The sequence below is a fragment of the Rhipicephalus microplus genome, chromosome 3, assembly GCF_043290135.1.
Source record: "Rhipicephalus microplus isolate Deutch F79 chromosome 3, USDA_Rmic, whole genome shotgun sequence".
NCBI lineage: Eukaryota > Metazoa > Arthropoda > Arachnida > Ixodida > Ixodidae > Rhipicephalus > Rhipicephalus microplus.
In genome coordinates, this window is record NC_134702.1 from 153,862,828 (window position 1) to 153,883,994 (window position 21,167).

Genomic DNA, 21,167 nt, shown 5'->3' on the forward strand with positions numbered 1-21,167 from the left:
AGGGGGAAATGGAGACAGAGCACATTCACACTGACGGTGAAAAAAATACCACTGATGAACAAGAAGGGACTAGCAGTGAGCGACTTGCACACCCACCCATCTGCCTTACTGAAATCTCATAACTGTCGTCACTCACAACTGCCTGAAGCATCATTATTCATTAAAGAAAGCATCCATCTGCCCTCTTCTAAGTAATCTTGCCGCACTGACTGATTCAATAACTTTGCGACTCGTCCGGTGAAGTTAGAAAAAATCATGTCACAGGCCCGCTGCCAGTGTTTGTCACTGTGTCCTACACATATAGCACTGAAATGCACCAGGCGACTTAACGAGCTGGCTTCCACAAAGAAAGCTTCCATCGTCATTGCAAGAAACCTGTGGAGCCTGTGAATGCACTTGCTTGCATACAGGACATTCATAAAGGTGCTCTCGGCACGTCTTGTAAGCTCACACTTAAAGCCGTGGTTCGCGATACTGAATCATGTTTGCCTGGCAGCGCAAGCCAGCGGAGCGCTAGACCCTGGCTACCCCCCAGTTCAGTATTGTATTCTCCTCGATCCAGCCCTCCAAAATAATGTTCTGTTGTTTTACAGTTATTAATGAGAAGGCTCAGTTATGCTTAAGAAAGTTACTGTAATTCAAATTGAATAAGTGCTAATTAATGATGCTGGACTAATTTAGTGCATGACAGTGTACATAAATATTTCGAGAATTCAATGCTACAACTAAAAAAAGATTAAATGCAGACAAGTAAATTAAGCTACGCTCCCTTATTTACTACTTATGCTTACATCAGTTTGTCAGAATATTTAGCCCAATTACCATTAACAGTTATTCTTTGTAATAATTTGAATACTAATTAGTAGAGTCTGACTGAAAAGCTCTTTAGCTTTTAAAAGCGATGAACTGTATTTTAGATCATAGTTTTTGCAACTGATATTCAAGCTTTTTTGCTCATAACAGAAGTTCTGTAAAAAAGATTCAAATGTAGAGAAAAAAGCCTATTCCTATCAATACTTAATATTCAACATGCTTTGATCTTACCAGGTGACTGCTCTTAAGACTCTTCGACATGTCTCACATGTGGCAATGTAAATGACCCTACATTACGAAAATATATTAATCCGCTTTCCCTACCTGAAAATCGGGCAGTGCAGCCAGGCTCCTTTTGCTACCGAGTTTTGTAACAAAGTCAAGCCTGTACTGCTGCAACAAATGTGCACAAATATATTTTAAAAGTCTCCTTTCAAATCAATGGCTTTAAATTCCGGAAAGTTCTTTCTTCTGAAACTAGACACAGAGGAGTGATTCGGTGGGCAGACAGAAAAATGGTAAAGCTTGACGTCAGAGGCTCTGCAGTTCTGAAGAAACAAAAAAAAAACAGAAAGAAAATATCTGCAACTTTTTGGGAGAATGCTCTTACAGATTCAGTAGGACAAGCACAGGTTCATTAGGGTGCAGAAAAATGAACAAAACAATGCGAAATGAAAAACAGCCACCATTCCGCACACAAGCCAGGCCAACTTTGAAACGTAAAAGAATGGCACCTGTAGTCTACACGTGGGAGGGACTTATTTGGCAGCAGCTGGCTTTTAAGGTACGATATTTTCAATGAGATGGGAAACGATGCCTTTTCAGAAATGACACACAAGGCGGATGCACTTAAACGGATAGAACATCTTACAAATGACAGCTTTCACTTAGTTTCAAGAACTTGCACTCATCTGCAAAAATAAAGCGATGTGTTGCGTTCAGACAAGGTCCCTGAAAAAAAAAACTTCCTGTAATTACGAATTCTTCCCACAAGTGTTCTTTGTATAAAACTTGCTACAACAGTCGCATATCAATAAGGCGAAATGGAGGTCTGTGTACTGTGTAATGCCAATGCACATCAAAAAACACCAGATGGTCAAAATATTCAGAGCCCTCCACTACGGCACCTCCCATAATCATGTTGCAGTTTTGGGACGCAATACCCCAGATATCGTTATTATAAACAATACTCTAGATTGAATACTTTGCAAAAGTGTAGCACAATGATAAGTTCAAGCCCTGAAGTAGACTAAAGGAGCTGCTGAAGGCAAGGTTTTGGATCTTTTAGCTCTTCAAGCCTATACCTCCCATAATAAATCATGCCTTTGTTTTAATCTTCGACTGAAATATTGCATAACCGAGTGCATCTTTGGCAGTGGTACCGTGCAGTTTTGTCAAGCAAATCAGATATTTTTACAAGCTTTTTTTTTTTCTTCGAAGTGCTTGTTTGATGTACACGTCAATAATTAAGACAATTAGAGATCTTTTTTTTATTTGTCAAAACCCCGAGATGATCATGACGCATGCCGTAGTGTGGTACATGGGGTTAATTTGTACCACCTGGTGTTTTTTAGTGTGCACCTAAATCTAAGCATGAGGGTTGTTCCCCACTTCTTCACCCTTCTTACGTGGCCGCCAAGGCGGCCAGGAATCAAGCTCCAATCCTCAAGCTGAGCAGCACTACTGAGCCTGCTAATTAGGCTACCAAGGCAGGTCTGACCAGGATGCATTCAAGACATGACAATAATCACAGGCCAGCTATTGCAATGTAGTCAACAGGGGTATGCGAACAGTGAATTGTAAAACAAAATCTAATAACGATGACACTGAATCGAATACTATTTGAATAGTTTTGAAATAGCAGGGTCACCATATACAAAGCGTTCATAGAGTGGCAATGTAACCATTTTAGAAAGAGCCTTAGCATTCTACGGCATTATAATTGAAGCTAATATTCGCAGGCTTTATGAAATGACTATTATGATTACTTTCTTAAAAGTACCACAATTATATAAACAAATTCAGCTCTATGCAGCAGCAGTTAGTGCCTTAGAAGTGCTTTGTAAGTGCAGGTTGAAATACAGAAGCGACTACAGCACTTATTATAGGACTTTGTCAACACATTTTAAATAAAGCTCAGATATGACGATTATACAACATTCATAAGTCAGCATCATCATGAACTCCATAATGAAGATAGTGGATTGATAACCCTGTCGCTTGGGTGACACTGAAGTTTATGGCAAAAACGCTTTCATCCTGTGATCAATATAGCATCGATAGTCCATTAAAACCTCGGCTGTGTGCATCTAGGTAATTCTACGATTAAAACGGGACACGTTACCATTCTCTATTCGAAACATTTGGCCCCTTCAAGGTCTCTTTTATCTGTGTTTATTGCTCAAAATGAATTCGAAAACTATTCAGGTTTTCTATTATGCCCCATTCAATTCAAGTACCAAATTAAGTAGAACGCTATTCTAAATTTTTCAATATTTGCACACTCCTGAAGCTGGCGAATTAAAGGTTGTTAGAGAAGAATGGAAATTTATTTTTGAGTGCATATTCACATCAAAACAAGAAAAAAAGACTTTTTTTTGACAACACTGACTTCCGGCATCTAACAAGCATCTCTGCTATTAACTGAAGTCAAAACCCTTACCTCTAAATTGAAGCAAAAATAACAATACACTTCATATGAAAATCAATTTGCCTGCTGCACACGCACGCATCGATGGGCAATATTTCGCGTTTTATTATTACTTGGAGTTTTGTATCTAAAGAAAAAGGTAGGGGTGATAAGATTAGAGATACCACAACGACTTACGAGAGATCACACAGGGATGTCGAGTCAAATCACTCGACACACAGGTTGACATACGACACGAGAGAGTATACGTAAGCCACCTAAGCTAAGCAAACCGGAGGTGTCATGTATCTATCGTCGTCCCTGGTGCACGCGGCTGGCGTTCAGAGCGTGCTTGGGAAAGCACCCACGTATAATGCACACAAGAACCACAGCAAGCACGACCTTCCTGTTTGCCTCATTATGCGTGTTGAAGGCATCAGCGGTGTTGTGAAACTTTCGTCGGCAAATACAGGCATCTGATCATTTTCATTTACCGCTATTCTCTGCGACACGGACGGCCGCGCACAGCCTTCCTATTGAAACTTTAGTGATAGAGGCCCGCACCTCGCACGCATCGCTGGCCGCGACAGAAAATAGCCTGGTGAAAGCTTCAGGTTCGCGTTAGGTTTTTTTCCTAACACGTGAACACAACGCCGCACGTCGAATACGATCTCGCGAATCGGCGATAAAGAGCGCGACCCAAAGCGCGCGTGTGCCAACGTCAAATTGTTGTTCGCCCCGCTTTCGCTTATCGTTTCGATTCAGCGGCGCGGGAAAACCCCCTTCAACAGTCATTCGGATAAGTAGTCGTCAAAAATAATTAAACGCGTCTCAATCCGTATAAATGCAGACAACAAGCCACGGGGGTTGCAGCTGCTTCCGTTACCGTCGCCCACGGGTCAATATTTACATGGTAACAGCCGCTAGAGCGGACGTCGCACTGCATAACATACCTGCGAGTCGTGGCTCAGCTGAGATCACGTCGGACCTGCCGCGGACGTCAAGTCATCCGGGCGCATTGCACGAGAAGGGTTGGTCTTATACGAAGCGTTTGTTCCGCCCTTGCAGAAGGGGTGACAGCTTTCGGCACTTTCGAAACTTGCAACAGAGCGAGGTAATCATAAACGCGGCGCAAACTGAAGTTGAAGCCACCGAAGCGATGTGCAGACGGATGGCTCGTCGCCCGTCGGGTAAGTAACGCAGCAAATGCACAACATGTTCTAAATTTCTAAAAATTAATAACCTGAAAACAAATTTTTTGCATTTATTTATCATATTATTTTTTAAATTGTATTATTTGTATTGAAGTTTTATGATTTTTTATAATCTGCGGGTCGTTAACATGTCAGCCCCCAGCGATTGAGCGTGGCTGCAGCATGCGTACTTGTTTTGATTGAGTAGCGCTGTCACATTCACGCGTGAGATGTCGCGAATAGTCGTGAAAAACCTTCCCAAAAAGGTAAGAAGTGCTGTTCTTTTCCGTGACACTTTCTAGATTGTGTCGTCACATTGTTTTCGATCTGCAGATCAAAGAAGAACGGCTTCGGGAGTTCTTCTCCACGAAAGGGACGGTGACCGATCTGCAGCTGAAGTACACGAAAGAAGGTGTCTTCCGACGCTTCGCCTTCGTGGGATTCAAAGATGAGGCCCAGGCCGCTGCTGCCAAGGAGTACTTCAATAATTCTTACCTGGACACTTCCAAGCTTCAGGTGGGTTGCTTGGCAGTCTCTCTCCCGGCATATGATGACGCGTTCACGGTGATCATATCTACCACGGATCTTTCGGCCGAGAAACATAAAGCGTGGGTTCAACGTCTCTGCAAAACCTAGATCGCTGGGATGACATGAAGGCCTGTAAAACGTAAGATCAGCTGAGCTGTGCTTGGCGCTTGAATGTGAAACCGTGTCCTTACGCTCAGGTGGGATTGCTTCCTGACTGTAGCTACCACACGAGCTGTAGAATACCACCGGCGAGGTAGTTAACTGTCGCGGTAAATGTGTCATCGTACAGGCAACATTCAAGAAATCACTGCACTACGCTGGATAACAGCTAATATAATAATAACTGTTGGGGTTTAACGTCCCAAAACAACAATATGAAGAACGCTGTAGTAGAGTGCTCCGGAAATTTCTGCCACCTGAGGTTCTTCAGCGTGCACCTAAACCTAAGTACACGGGCTTCAAGCGTTTTCGCCTCCATCAAAGCCGCGGCCGGGATTCGATCCCGCGACTTGCGGGTCAGCTGTCGAGTATCATAGCCACTGGACCACCGTGGCCGGTCAGGTAATACAGTCAGCATACGGGCAAGGTTAAAGTGCTTTCGCCCTCAGTCACTCGTAGTCAGCTTGTTGTGGTGAAAGTATCACTTTGTTTTATTATTTCTAGCGCGCCTTTCGATTGATGTGTTGATTTGTTTTGTTGGTCAGGTGGAGATCTGTGCAGCACTGGGTGATGAGCAGAAGCCCCGCTCGTGGAGCAAGTACTCTGCCGACAGTTCGGCCTATCAGCGGCTTCACCCTGAAACGAGGAAGCCCAAGGTGAGAGCTGCACGCACTTGTGCAATAGTAGCGGGGTGCACAGGTCACAGCTGCACTCTTCTAGTCTCTGTAGTTTCCACATTTCTGTTTATACATCCTTAGACAAACAAAAGTGCACAAAAGACCAGCACAGTGGGTTATATGATTTGTCCTCATTTTATGTTTTACTGCACCCATGTGGGACTTCTTTACCAAAGAATTTCAATTCTGCATGTGTAGATATGCACTTGCACATACAAACACATGCACAAATGGTAATTGGACCTCCCCCTTTTAAGTAAAGTCACTTCCTTTTGTTTTTACACACCTAACACAGACAGGTGCATTCACAGTATGCAAATCAAGATCATGCGCTTGAAGTGACCTTCATCTTCTTAATTTTCTTTTCAGCCAGTCAAGGAGAAGTCACCAAGGAAGAACTTTGCTGACGAGTTCTTAAAAGACGTGAGTGTCTGTATACACACATGGTTATTGGACATGTTTTAGTTCCTGGTATTGGCAAGTTTTGAGGCAACCATCATAAAACCTGTTTATGTTAAAACCTGTCCAATACACGCATGCGTACAGGACAGGTTTAGCAAAACAAACTGTAGCTTCTGGTTTATGCTTTAGAGATTTTGTGCTTTTTTTCAAATTCGTTTGGACATGTGACCGACTTGTGTGAAAAACTGGCACGTGAAAGACTTGATGCCGGTAATTAATGCCATGCGTAAAGCATTCAGTTAGGTGGCGCCCTCTTAGCTCACGTTAAATATATCCAGGCGTAGCCGAGCTAAGCCACTGCTACATCTTTTTATAGTCAGAAAATTTGAATAGCTTAAATAGTAAGTTTCCAGTGCCAATCAAATCAAGTCGCAAACACTATTCGAAAAATATTCGCAATTTTGAATATTCGCACACTTCTACTTCAAACCTATGTATAGTTGACACTCAATAAAAGGAATTCTCTTAAACAAAACTACTACTTAAATGGAACAACCGCCTATAAGATTATTAATTTTGTGGTTGAAGTCTGCACGCATGTTCACTTCTTTGTAAACCGAGCTCCTGTTAACAGGAACATATTTTCCTGCTCTCTTCAGGCTCTGTTTAGCAAGAGTCTACTGTAGTTATATCGTGTGTCGACCGGGACAACCGTGCATGGTGTTCTGATGTTTTATTATGCGTGTGTGGGCTTTGTTAGCTGGAAGGAAATGAGGAGTTCGAAGAGTTCCTCAAGGTGCATGGGACGCACAACAAGGCCACCTGGGACAATGACACGCGCGCTCCGAATGCTGACGGAGATGCGAAGAAAGCGAAGCCAGCCAAGGCAGTTCCGCCTGCCATATCAAAAGACGAAGATGAGGACGATGCTGATGAAGATAAACCTAAAGGTCTCGGCTCTCCTTGCTTCTATTAACTGACCTAATAGAAAAATCATTTATTTTGTATACTACTAATCATCATCCTATATACTACTACAATCATACAGTACCAAAACAAAATATGTTCTTGCTCTAAGGATATGTTTGCTGAGCCATAATATGTGCAAAAAAGGGAATTTCAAGTTGTATTGCCACATTGAAATCCCTGCAATAACTTATCATGACGTAAAACCTTTTGGAGGTGTCTTTTAGGCTCTACATAATATTTCTTGTAAAAAATAAATTGCATTGTGTTCTAAAAGATTTTATTCAGTGATGTTTGTAAATACAAAGCAGAAAGGACCCGCAAATCTGCGACATCGCACAGACAGCCAGGTGCTGGGGTTTAAGCGTGCAAAGTGTGCATGAAAAATTGACCACCATTGTCTTCTCCATTAATGAAGCTGTTACTGTGAAATTATGAGCATAGTGTTCTAAAACAATGATTTATCAGTCTAAACCTATTCATTGGCCCGTCTAGTATGTTTTTAAGTTAAACTCAAGTGATGTCAGTAGACTTTGAGAAGCATAATTTTTACAGGGAATAGTTTCCCACTTGTCTTTGTAAGCTTTGTACACGCTACAGCACTAGTACAAGCTTTATAGCTCTTTCTCTGCTAATTTGTTTGACTCTCTGCTTAACATGACCCTCTGAGAATGATGGCTTTGGCTCAGTAGTCTCAGAGTCCATGCTTTTTAGAACGTAAGTGTTGTAAGTAGCCAAACTAATTAGCACAATTAATTTTAAGATTTCTAATAAATGTTTGCAATCCATCAACGTGGTAGCATCTGTCTTATATCTTTTTTTGATTGTTTTATTTTCCTCACACGCGTGTATGTGTTGGACTCTGTCCGCACTCGTAATATTCTGCATAATAAGTTACCTCTCCTCAAGAAGCAAATGCTGAGGGTTTATTCGGAGTCACATTTGTATCCTATCATATTCACTGATTTGGGTTTTAAAGGATCTTGTGCTTTTTTTGTTTTTTTCTTTAGATAACTTCGACAAGGCTCCAGCTAGTAGTAAGGTAAGTTTGCCAATGCTATTCAGAACTGATAAGTGAGACCATATGCTAGACTATGCATTACCAACTTTGTGACTTCTTATTGAGGAACATGACTAGGCTTCATTTGTTGTAAAATTGCACAGCAACGCCTCTTGCTATGTTACGTTACTGCCTAGTGTAATGTATTTGAATTTTTCTTGTGGGTCACTTCTTGCCAATTTTTGCTGCATGGAATGTCAGTTTTCTCACTATTGTGACACCTCTCACTGAGATGTTTTGTGAGTTTTTTTTTTTTTTTCAAGTTGTTATTTTAGTATAAAAAGTGTTGCTCAAGTAGTAAAACTTGATGCTAACGTAATGTTCGTCCCAAACAAGCATCCATTAGAGATTAAGGTATTCATGGAGTTATCAAGCCGTGGCACATCTTATGTACGATAGTCCTACATGTATCGACTGCGTTGCTTGGCTTCATAGATTTTTTTTCCATGTTCGCGGAATGGAATTTCAGGAACAATTCAAGCATCCTTGCATTGCATAATGTTTCATTCTGGCTTTCTTTGTTCAACTTTGTTTAACCTTTCTTTTTTCTCTGAGGCTAAGAAGAATGACACGCAGCAACAGGTTCCGCAGCAGAAGCAAAAGGTAGACTCTTACGCTCCTTTTTATTTTTTTATGGGATAACACTCTCATGCATTTCGTTGTTTTTGATTAACTTCTTTTTTCTACAGCTTGCCATTTCCTTCACCACCTTCCTAGGCAAAGCACCAGCATAATATCTAACTGTCAATAGCATTCTGATAATGAGTGACAGGTCGCAGGTCTGATTTCTAGTCACTGCGACTGAATTTAAGTGCAACTAAAGAACCGCAGGTAATCTAACTTAATCTAGAGCTCCTTGCTAATGTGCTCATTTTATTCTACAATTTACTAGCACTTGGACACTAAAATCTTAATTATTTGTTCACCCAACCTGATGAACCAAGCCCAAGCTTGATGATGACAAGCCTCCTGAATATGGTTTTTCTTACCTTTGCATCTATATTTTGGTTGCGTGATTTTTGTGCTGAAGTTGGTGTTTGTGTTCGCTGATATAAAGTTATGTCCATTTTCTTGTTAAGTAGATCAAAGCACTTATAAAAGAGTGCCTGTCAAGCTTTACAATTTTGATTATTTCACTCGGTTCACTTTGCTTGCATGCTCTGAATTTCAGTACTTGTTAAGGTACATTTCACAGCTTTCATTTTATGTTTATTTTCACCACTAGGCAGAAAAAGAAGTCACCTGATTTGAAAAGTTCATATTTATTGCCCACCTAGGATTCTGGGTGTTGGTTCTAGTGTTGTTATGGTTGTGCCAATCAGTGCACATGTCATTGTCATTGCTGTCATTGAAAACATGGTACAATTGAAAGCTAACTTTTATTTGGCCACCAAAACTTTTGCTTGTTAACATGATACAGTAGATAGTGCTATCCCTTTTACTCCCCTCAGCTGTACTACTCGTTCTAGGTGCCCTCATCTTTCTGTGCTTGTACATCCTGCCTTTTCATTTCACACCACCTTTTCACTTTTTTTCTGCTCCTTATTTGTGCATACAGCCCAAGCTACCAGTACAAGAGTTTGCCTACACGTTGAAGGTCAAGGGACTTCCATACAATTGCAAAAAGGTAAGTGAAAGAGCAAGGTACCCAACCTTTGAGCACACATTTCAGCATGAAAATATGTTTACTTTGTTCTTTTTTTTCTCTCTTGCACCTAAGAAACAAATCAAGGACTTCTTCAAACCTGCCAAAGTGGCCAGCCTGCGACTTCCACCGAAGGTCAGAGGTGAGTGTGTTCTCAAGGTGTTGATACTCGAAGTCACACTATCATGTATAGGCTGTGGCTTCAAAAAGTTGTGGATTGTTGTTCTCTGCTTATGCCTTTGTCGTATGTTTGTTGTAAGTACTATTAGAATTTTAGAGAGTTCTCAGCAATGCCTCTTGCAAAGTAAACTGCAATGGGCTGGTACCAGTATGACATTACCTGCTGACTACTATGTCTTTGCCTTAAACCTCTCAGAAATGTGGTCCCTGCTTGCCTGAATCACCAGCTTTCCGACCAAGGCACTATGGCACATTTCTATGTGCTTGAGATCATGCATTCAGTTCCGAATTGTGATATGTAGTCGCATTCGGGTAGTGTAGGAATGCTGGTTTTCTACGCTTTGAACCAGCATTGAAGAACTCCTGTATTTTATAGCTCATGCATTTCTTTGGAGATCCCTGTGTTTTCTACCGTATAAGCTGCGAAAAATATATTGACCAGATTGGAATACTGTGTGTAAAACCTGCACAGAATACACAGTGTTCAATTTTTATTTTGCCACAGTCGTGGAACATACTTTTGCTCTGGCAACTTCAGTTTCATGTTTAGTGTTGTTCTTGGATCTGATGATCTCTTTTAGCTTCATGAGGGCAGCATGTTGTGCTGGTAATCCACGTTGGCTCGCAAGTCAGCTGTGGTTGATGTGTGGCTTCGCAAAAATTTTTGAAAGATTGCCGAGTGTGACTCTAGGGGGAATGTCATCTCGTTCAATTTATGAGTTGTAAAAGAGTGCAGTGAGAGGATGAAGTATGGTTATCACTTTCTTAAAACCAAATTTATTCAATAGCAACATGGTTTGTAAATGCAGGACGTTATGACAGCTCAAGCATTATAACAAACCAGAATTAACTGCTTTGTTATGAATATTTTACACAGCCTTAAAAAAGATTAAGTTTTGTGCATCGTACATTATTTGTAAATGCAGTGAAACCTCGTTAAACCGTACCCGCATAAACAGTAGTTTTGTTTTAAAAGTAGTGAATTCAAATCCCCGACTCGGCAGCCATTGAACATAATGCATTTTGTATCAGCATAAGCCGTACCAGTTTATCGCGTATGTATCGGTTAATAAGTAGTTTTTCCAATTTTCGTTGAGCACTCGTCGCGGCATGTCGTCCTCCACTGGGCGTCCCGACAGAACAGCAAGCCCCAGAGATAGAAACACGCCTCGCTTGCGCTTGTTTGCGTTGATGATGGTGGCTGGATGGATGGTTGGATGGATGGATATGGCTGTACCCTTTAGATCGGGCGGTGGCTAGCGCCACCAAGTCGTAATACTTAATGAACCAAAAACTAGATTTTTTTTTTTTCTTTAAAAAGTGAGTTTGAGGACTCATACTTTGCAGTGAAGGGTTTAATTTTCACTCGTGCCTTGACTTTAGCCTCCAATCAGATAACCTCCTTCTAGTTAAGTCTACCCGCTTAAAGTCTATTTTGCCCTCCCTGTCCCTAAATCCCAGTGCTTTGAAAAACTCTGCGCCATCATCCTGAACTATAGAGTGAAGCCCTTTACAGAACATTATCAAGTGTTCAGCAGTTTCTTCTTCCTCTCCACATGCACTGCATACTGTGTCTACCCCTTTGTATTTGGCCCGATATGTCTTGGTTCGCAGTACTCCCGTCCTGGCCTCAAACAGTAGAGAACTACCCCGAGTATTATCATAGATCCTTTTCTTGGCAATTTCCTGCTTAAAAGTTCAATAAATTTCTAGTGCGGACTTCCTAATCATGTCCATTCTCCACATGTCAGTCTCCGTTTCTTTCACTTTCTTCTTAACCGATAGTTCTTTTTGGTTTGGCCACCTGCTGTTTTCTAAGTATTTACCAGTCAATTTCCTGGTTCGCTTCCTTCGTTTTGTATCGACATTGTTCATGTACTAGTAGCTGAAAACCTTCCTAGCCCAACGCTCCTCCCCTATTTCTCTCAATCGCTTCTCAAATTTTATCTTGCTGCTAACTTCCCTGCCCTCAAATGATGTCCATTCCATATCACCTTGTACTCCCTGATTTGGTGTATTCCCGTGAGCTTCTAAAGCAAGCCTACCTATTTGACCCTGCTTAATTTCTAATCTTGCTTCAACTTCTGATCTCATGCACAAGACCGCATTGCCGAACGTCAGCCCAGAAACCATGACCCCTTTTCATATTCCTCTCACAACATCATACCTTTTGTAATTCCACAGTGCTCTATTTTTCATCACTGCTGCATTCCTGTTACCTTTAGTCGTCACGTATATTTCGTGTTCCCTCAGGTACTCGGTCCCACTGCTTGTCCATACGCCCAGATATTTGTATTTATCTGTTATCTCTAGCGTGACCTCCTGTATTCTAAACTCACTACTTTCGTTATCATTGAAAATCATGACTGCTGATTTTTCCTTACTGAATCTGAAATCTAACCTATCTCCCTCATTACCGCAGATGTCCATCAATCTCTGCAAATCTTCTCTTCCTTGTGGTTGGCCATTAGCACTATATCATCTGCGTACATTAATGCTGGTAGTGCCTGATCAATAAGCTTTCCTTGTTTGACTAAAGAGAGGTTGAAGCCCAGTCCACTTCCGTCTAATTTGGCCTCTAATCCTTGTAGGTACATCATCCTTGTAGGCTGTGTTGGTGAGTGCCATCTCTTGAATTTTTCTGCAACAAGAAGCACTCGGCCGGCTAGGCTTCTGGTGTTGTCCACGCGATAACGCTTTGCACAAACACGCAAACACGGTGTGCGCTTGCTTTGCTTTTTTTGTTCCTTTGGCGCCGTGCATAGGTGTTCTCTGGTTGATCCGTGCCGTACAGCTCTCGCGTCATTTTTCATGTGTTGTGTATGTGTGCTTGTGCTGCTTCGTACTTGCGTCATGCCGAAGCTGGGACGAAAGTATCGAGTGCTGAAAATAGAGGAGAAATTGGACATAATTCGTGCTATTGAAAGTGGCACGAAAAAATCGACGCTGGCACGCGAGAAGGACCTGCTGTTAACCACGGTGTGTGGAATTCGGAATTCCAGAGAGAAGTTGCTCGGCAGTGCTGCTGCAACTGGGAAAAGGTGCCGGCTACGCGGTTCGGCATTTTCGGATGTAGAGGAGGTGCTGGTGAAGTGGCTAAAAGCTGCACGGTCAAAAAATCTGCCTATCAGCGGACCCCTGCTCGTGGAGAAGGCCCTGGTTTTTGCCTCGCAGCTCAACCATGACAACTTCATGTGCAGCAATGGCTGGCTGGCGAGATTTAAAGCGAGGCACGGCATTACCACGAGGACTGTTTCGGGAGAAGGTGCTGCTGCTGACGTGGATGGCGCGGAGCAGTGGCAAAATGGTCAGCTGAAGAACATCTTGGAAGACTACCCACCTGATGACATCTTTAATATGGATGATAGTGATGAAGACGACATGGAAAGCGACATCACGGGTGATCCAGGTCCGACAGTGGTATTTGCCGAGAAGCGTCATGCGGGTATTTGCCGAGAAGAGGGGGCTGGCGGAAAAGCTGGCTCACAGCATAAGTGAGTTTGAGGCCGCTGTCGTTGCTGCTAGGCCGCTGCGTCGTCAAATGAAGATTACAGACTTTGTCACGCGCAGTTAATAAATTACTGCACGTTTGTTGTCCTTTCATTGTACTCGCTGAAGGTTTCTTTTTTTGACAGGTAAGTGAGCGACCTGATGCTATTTCGGTTAAGTAGTACTACCGTTTAGTACGTACTTTTTCCGAGCTCCGGCCAACTACGGTTCAACGAGGTTTCACTGTACAGTTTTGTGTGACTTCGCACATTTTTTTTTTCTTTGTTGCAAATGTAATGCTTCTAGTATAGTTCTATAAATAAAGAATCAGTATCCCGAGTGAAATTGTCATCTCAATAATGTGCTCTAGAAAGCTTTTTTAATGGCAGTGTTTGAGAAAGTTTCATCAGCCTCGTGTGCAGCAAAATAAGTAAGCAAGCAGGCAGTGCTCACGTGGATAGCCAACCAAGTACCTTGCAAAGCCTGCTTCGAGTGGACCATTTTTCTGGCCTAAGATTCAGAGCCATCATAGCCAAACATGTGAGCATCGCTTTCCTATTTTGCGTGCCTGGATTATTGTGTCCTCTGTGCTTTTGCATTCTCAGGACGCGTGGTCGAAGTCGTTTCACTTAGTTTCCCTCCGTGAGAGTCATTAGCGGCTGTCATTGCAGTAGCAAAGCACTCTGATCAGGCATAATACAATAGGCAATCGTCCACAGCCAGTTTGTGAAATCCAAACTAGATGGCATCACCGCACCCTGGGGGTCTCCTTACCTCAGCGTCTGCGCACAAGAGTAAAAGCGAGCAGTGCCAAAAATGTTGACATAGCAGCACCTGAAGGTGCGCTTTCCTTCCACTTTGAACTTATAACATCGTCATTCTGCGCTGTGCAGCCCATAGGTTCGCAACAAATGCATTTATTTGCTTTCTATTTATGTCCTGCAGCTTTGAGAGCAATGTACCCATCAATATTTTGCCGTGTTTTCAAGATTCATTCTGAAATAGTCGCAGATGAGGCTTAACAGGCATGCCTAAATAAACACCACAAATCTTGGCTATAAAGATGGAACATGCCTGATGCTTTGTTCCCAGCATTGGATTACTTAAAGTGATAGCTAATTTCGCCATTTAATTATTGCTGTGAAGACAGTGTGGTAGTATCTAGAGGGAGTTTGGATTGAATTGGTGGCCACGTCTACAAGGGTGCTGCAATGTTGGCTTCTGACCCCTGCTACTGGCACTGAACGGCCACGGCCACTTCGCTTGTTCCATTGCATTGGCTGAGGCGAATGGCTGGGTGAAGGCAGATTATAGGCACGTGATAAAAAATGGTAGCGCTTTTGCCTCGCTGCAAAAAATCTTCTATAAGAACTATGATGGTATTGCAGAGGTGATCATTTTGGTATGCCTTACTTTGTCTAGGCATTGCCTACCTGGGTTTCAAGAAGGAACAAGACATGAAGCAGGCACTAAACAAGCATCACAGCTTCATGGGTGAGCACAAAGTCTTGTTTGTGTATGCACACCTGGCGTGCCATTGTGTAAACGCAGTGTTCAAAAGGCAACAAGAACTACAGTGAGAAAAACAGTAGACGAAAAGATAACTTGCATGTACTGAGGGGCAAGTGGCAAGTTACCCATTGGTTCACTTTTTTTTTTTTTTACATTCACAATACATTTGTCACTAATAACGTACACTATACTTTCCTTGGCATCATTGTTTGTTCGATCTCATTAGAGGGGCCCCACAACACTTTTTAAGCATGGTCAGAAAATGCTGTGGATCGGTAGTAGAGGCTCCCAACAACATGCGAGCCAAATATTATAGCGCAGCACGCGGCTTGCAATTCACAATAAATTATCAAGGTCAGCTAAAAATTCCTTTTTTTACTCTCGTCAAGTGACGGAAGAAGCTCAAAAACCACTCGTAGAAAGCCCATCTATCAGCCATTGGCTAATTGTAAACATGGCACGCTCGGTGGTTACAGAGATCGCTGCAAAATGCCGCGTCTTGTCCACACGTGCGCGCGCGATCGCACTGAAAAAGTTGTGCATTCGAAGAAAAAAAAATGAAAAAAAGTGCTCAAGGTCACGAGGCGTGCATGACCTATTTTCTTTGCCCCTGCCATCCCTCCCTACTTATCTTCCATCACTTTCTTCTGGACGGGAAAAGAGAGAATGCAAATGCAGCATGCGACAAATCTTTGTAACTCCACTCGCACTGGACCAATTCATAAAATTTTGCTGTGTTGAGCTGGTGAGGCAATGAGCTTTTCTGGTGAATTAAGTCTATAGTTACTTGAAAGAGTGTTTCAGGGCCCCTTTAACCCTTTACTGTCAGATGTGGCGAATTCGCGACATACCAATAAACTTCAAGCAAGTAAGTCACGAAATGCCGGCTTTCAAGTACTCGCGTGGCATGTAGCTTTCAGCATGAAAAATTTAGCGCTGTCTCGTCCAAGCTATTTTAAGCCAGACCAACCAATCATTTTGGAGCTCACAAAAGAAAGCACAAAGCGTGTGCAACAACTCTCACTTCTTCATTTTTTCTCACCTTGGTGGCGTAAGTTCTATCCAATAACTTTGTTTCTTTGATGTGTGCGCATTCAAGAGGTGGTGCACAACATGTTTTGTAGTTCTGAAATACGTTTTTTGTCTTTGCTTCTGTGGCATATAGAAAAGTCACGACATATGCAGAAGTATGCATTGAAGTTTAATTTTAAATAATTCAACTGCCGAATCATTTAAGGGTTGCTACTTGAAGCTGGAAAATGTAAACTATTTTTATTTTGCTAGGCAGTTTCATGATTCAGTCATTATTAAATATTTGGTTCAACAATGAAAAACGAACCTTTAAAATTCTTAGATAGCAAGGGTTTGTTTTAGCAGACTTGATGCCTTCAGGTAGTAGGCAAGGGATTATTGGTCAGCTGCCAGCTCATTATAAGATTATATGCTATGTGGTGCCAGCAGGCAGACAAAGTTCATTTCATATTTGTCGTCATGGCTACTAGTCGCGCTGACTGACATTTTCACGTTTAAATTTTCACTTTTTTTTTCTTCACATTTTCATTACCATCACTTTTAATAACATCCCTTATACCTTTCTTGGCATCATTGTCTGTTAGATCTCATTAGTATAGCACTATCTCAAAAAGGAAAAGGAGTCCTCTAATAGGGTACATAGTAGCATAAACTTGAAAAACACAAATCGGAGAAAAGAAGTAGATGGAAGCAAAACGGTTGGGGGCTGCTCCCTTCTACAGTCAAACCCTTTTATTAGAGACACTGATATAATGAGACAAATGGGTATAAGAGACACCAGTGCGTCTACAGTAATATATGTGTTAATAAAAGAATGCCTACATGGGGCCCTGCTTATAAGAGACATCTCATATAAAAGTCAATAACTGCTGCCCAGAGCACGCCTTTTATAAAAATGTTTAACTGTACTTCTTTTTTCCGCTCTGTCTTTCCTAAGTTCGCGCTACTATGCACTTCATCGACGTTAACCAACTCGACCAGCAACAAGTCTTACTCAAGCGCTCTAGTAGTCATGAGCTTCACCTGCCATGTTGGCAGCTACAAAGTTTTGTTTTTCTTAACTGTGAGCAAGGGTGAGGCTTAAAATTACTTTGTGGCTCCATGTTAGCAGCATAATAACGACAGCATATTTACGACAGAAATTCAGATGAGAGGTGGGGGGGGGGGGAAGGGACTTTTTCCAGTCTTTTTAGGTCTTTTTCAAGGCTTTCATGGAGTGCCCCCCCCCCCCCCCCCCCTAAAAGAAAATTTTTGGCTGTGGGCCTGTGTTGTACACTTGTGAGTAGCTCTATTTGCAGCTAAGATTCAACTCTCGAAAGTTCAACATACCAGGACTTTTACTCGGATGGGCTTAGAGTGTCTATTCTTGTTCAGCTGTATTATATCCAGTTTTCATTCCAGGTTTTTGTGATACGCTTTGTAGCAGTTGCAGTTTTATGAAGAGATCTTTCTTGTTACTTGTAGCTAGGCATATAAAGTGCTTGATATTTTTAAAAGCGCATTTATTGAACTAGAGAAAGAACTGTATATTTGACATTAGCACGTAAATATACATAAGCTGTAGATGTTTCTGCTGCCAGATGTTTAATTTGGATAGGGCTGCACTCACTGCTGAGACTGTTGCAGCTAGTATATTACACAGCACGGTTGTATAGACTTGACAGGACAGTTGAACTTGCCATATTCTGTCCTTCCTTCCCACCTTCTTAGAGTCGATTTGTTTTTGTTTTTTATTGCAGCTGGACATAGGTTAGATGTCACAAAATATGCAAAGCAAGTGGTCCCTGAGAAAAAATGGCGGCAGGTAAGCATGGAATAATTAACACTTCATGCAATACGATAGGAATCCTGAACAAAAAACGTATCTCCAATATTAAATTATGCAATTACAGTATGTACCAGAAAAGGCAAAGTTATTAGGATGAAGACAGGGTAAAAGAGAAAAGACTCGTGAAGTAAGGATGGCTATCGATGCTATTGTGGAGGTTTCTACTCCGCATCATTGGGACATTGTCTCGGGTGACGTTTTATCTGACTTACTTTATCATGTTCTTGCAGTAAAATATAAGTTGCATTGTGTTCTAATTGAACTGAAGATTAAACTTGGCAAATGTCGAGAATATCTGTATCACACAAATGGGCCAAATGCAAGAAAGGAAAATAAAAAAAAAGAAATAAATTTGTTACATCATTTTGACTTTGTGGCTCTTAAACGAAAATTTAAGAAACAAAGCTTTGAACATCATTTTTCTTCCAATGATCAACAGATTAGTGACAAAGGGCTAAACATTTTGCTCATGAAATTTGCTAAGGCACATTGCCGAGCTAGTTGGTTAGAATTCGTATGAAAGATGCTTCATCTGTCAATACAGTCAAACCTCTATATAAGAGGCATGCTTGGGCCAGCAATTGCTGTCTTTTATATGAGATGTCTCTTATAAGCAGGGTACCACGTATTCATTTTTTCATCAACCCGTATTTTACTGTAGCCTCACTAGTGTCCCTTATACCTTTTGTCTCTTATGTCAGTGTAAGGGGTTCGACTGTATTTACTTGTTTCGTCTTAGTGTCTCCATAGCAGTGAATGCAGCATACTGTGTACCGATTGTACTGGCCATAAAATTATTATGCCTTGACATTTTTGTGTATCAGCACAATACTGATCTGGGTGTTTCACTTTGCCAACTGGCAAGTTTTTCTGTTTTTTGTGTTTAAACTGTTGCAGGGTTGTACTGCTTGTGAAACTGATTCGCGAATTCCTTAGTATTTAAAGTCATTACCATAAGGGCACACAGTGGTCCTCTTTAACGAAGGTAGGGAGGCAAAAGTTCATTGCAGCCACCTCCCCCTACTACGTCAAAGTACAGGGCAGATTTTACACACTCCTTTTTAGGTGAATAGGAGGTGCGGCCATCCCCCTGTCCCTCCCTCGCACTTTTTCTTCCATACGGCTATGATCATCAGGAGAGCTTGATGTCTCAAATGCATTTTATATTAGTTTATTGTAGGTTTGTGCGACTATTCGAATCTTCGAACGAACAGTAGGCTGTTCTAGTTCACTCTGATTCAAATTTAAACTATCGAAAATTTTGAAGTATTCGCAAAGAACGAATAGATGTATATTATTCCGCATGTAACCACCTGTAATTGTAGTTTTGCTGTGGTGTAGAAGTGTTAAGTTGTGAAAGCACCTATACAGAAAAAGTTCGCTGTGCCGCGAATCCCCCTTTTAAATTTAAAAGGCCCCTGCAATACCCTTTAGGCATATTCAGAAAACACTGCTGATTGGTAATGAAGGCTACCGAGGACACGCGAGCCAAATATTATAGGGCAGCAGTGGCCTGCAATTCACAATAAATGATCAAAGTCAGCTAAATATTGCTCTGTTTTATCGGAAAATGACGCCACTAGCTCAAAAATCTTTCATCACAGCCATAGTATCAGCCATGTGCTGATTTTAAACATGGCGCGCGGTTGTTACTGAGGCCGCCGACGGGCCGCCACCGGTTGTTACTGGGCCGCCACATATCCAAAGAAAAAAAAGAGAGAAAAAGTTCTCAAGGTCATGGGGTACGCGTGACGTATTTTCTTTCCCTGTGCCATGGCTCCCTGCTTAGCCTCCAGTGCTTTCGTCAGGACGAGAAGAGAATGCAACTGCAGCCTGCAAGAGGTCTTTACAACTCCGTTCGTAATGGACAGATTCTAAATATTTTTGCTGTGGTGAATTCATGAGGCAATAAGCTTCTTTATTGAATCTAATTCATTGATACTTGAAGATGTTTTCGAGAGAATCTTTGAATGAACACAATACCCTCACATCAATCTATTAATTTATTAAGCTTAAAAGTTTCTTATGATGGCTTATATGCTCTAAGTATATTAAATTTTCAAATGTCAAGTATTTTACAGGTCATCACTCGCATTCTACTGAAAGTCAAATCTTGCTACTATACAAAGTTGTTTTGACTTCCTTTGAATGAAAAAAAGAATGCATTTGTCTATAGGCTGTATTTCAATTTAAAAAAAATATTGTGCAGGTTAGGCAATGATAAATATGCGCATTTTTATTTATATGTCATATATGCTATTCGATTCGAAATTATTCGACCGAAATGTCTGTTTGCACATGCCTAGTGAGATGTCTCTTATAAGCAGGGTACCACGTATTCATTTTTTCATCAACCCGTATTTTACTGTAGCCTCACTAGTGTCCCTTATACCTTTTGTCTCTTATGTCAGTGTAAGGGGTTCGACTGTATTTACTTGTTTCGTCTTAGTGTCTCCATAGCAGTGAATGCAGCATACTGTGTACCGATTGTACTGGCCATAAAATTATTATGCCGTATTTTATGCCGTATACACATATTTTTGTTTGACCGGAGACCTGGAAACTGCGCTACTGCCTTCTCTTTATGTACTGTATAATAATCTTCATGGTGTTTTTGTAGCGTTCATAGATCCTTGTATAATTGGCGTTAGGCTTGTTTGTGGTTGTCTTGAGGCTCACATTTATTTCACTGAACCTTTCGAATTTACACGTATTTTTTTTTCTTTTTCTGTTCTTTGCAGTTTGAAGACTTGGGTAACCCCCAGGAGACACTGGCAGATGTGAGCAAGGACATGATTGCATACAGTAGAAGTTTGTTGATACGTTTTCAGAAAAAAACGCGTAAAGTAAACGTATGATACGGGAAAAAGTACGGTCTGGATCCAGTGAAAATCGAGGCTGACAAGTCCATATAGAAGTATAAGGGCAAAAAACATCAATATTTTTAAGGAACGGTAATTTTTCGTTGCTACCTCATCCTTAGACAAGAAAAGCTTTTTCTGCAAACACTGTAGACCCTTGTCTGCATTTTAATTGTTTTTCGTGCAAAAGAAG

General features: G+C 41.5%; 2 protein-coding genes across 2 annotated transcripts in view; one reads left to right on the forward strand and one right to left on the reverse strand.

Moving 5' to 3' along the window:
• Positions 1 to 4,618, reverse strand: part of LOC142803016 (ubiquitin-protein ligase E3B-like) — a 141,298-nt gene extending 136,680 nt beyond the window's left edge. The window contains exon 1 of the mRNA XM_075888114.1: positions 4,396 to 4,618. The gene's annotated coding sequence lies outside the window, so the exon portion shown is untranslated. The remainder of the gene's footprint in view (positions 1 to 4,395) is intronic.
• A 168-nt stretch (positions 4,619 to 4,786) lies between these two features.
• Positions 4,787 to 21,167, forward strand: part of LOC119173332 (putative RNA-binding protein 19) — a 93,392-nt gene continuing 77,011 nt past the window's right edge. Inside the window, exons 1-12 of the mRNA XM_075890366.1 lie at positions 4,787 to 4,901; positions 4,969 to 5,151; positions 5,868 to 5,978; positions 6,369 to 6,422; positions 7,162 to 7,351; positions 8,378 to 8,409; positions 8,983 to 9,030; positions 9,986 to 10,054; positions 10,148 to 10,214; positions 15,164 to 15,235; positions 18,025 to 18,089; positions 20,855 to 20,893. Of these exons, the coding sequence (XP_075746481.1) occupies positions 4,866 to 4,901; positions 4,969 to 5,151; positions 5,868 to 5,978; positions 6,369 to 6,422; positions 7,162 to 7,351; positions 8,378 to 8,409; positions 8,983 to 9,030; positions 9,986 to 10,054; positions 10,148 to 10,214; positions 15,164 to 15,235; positions 18,025 to 18,089; positions 20,855 to 20,893 (966 nt within the window). The 5' untranslated portion in view covers positions 4,787 to 4,865. The remainder of the gene's footprint in view (positions 4,902 to 4,968; positions 5,152 to 5,867; positions 5,979 to 6,368; positions 6,423 to 7,161; positions 7,352 to 8,377; positions 8,410 to 8,982; positions 9,031 to 9,985; positions 10,055 to 10,147; positions 10,215 to 15,163; positions 15,236 to 18,024; positions 18,090 to 20,854; positions 20,894 to 21,167) is intronic.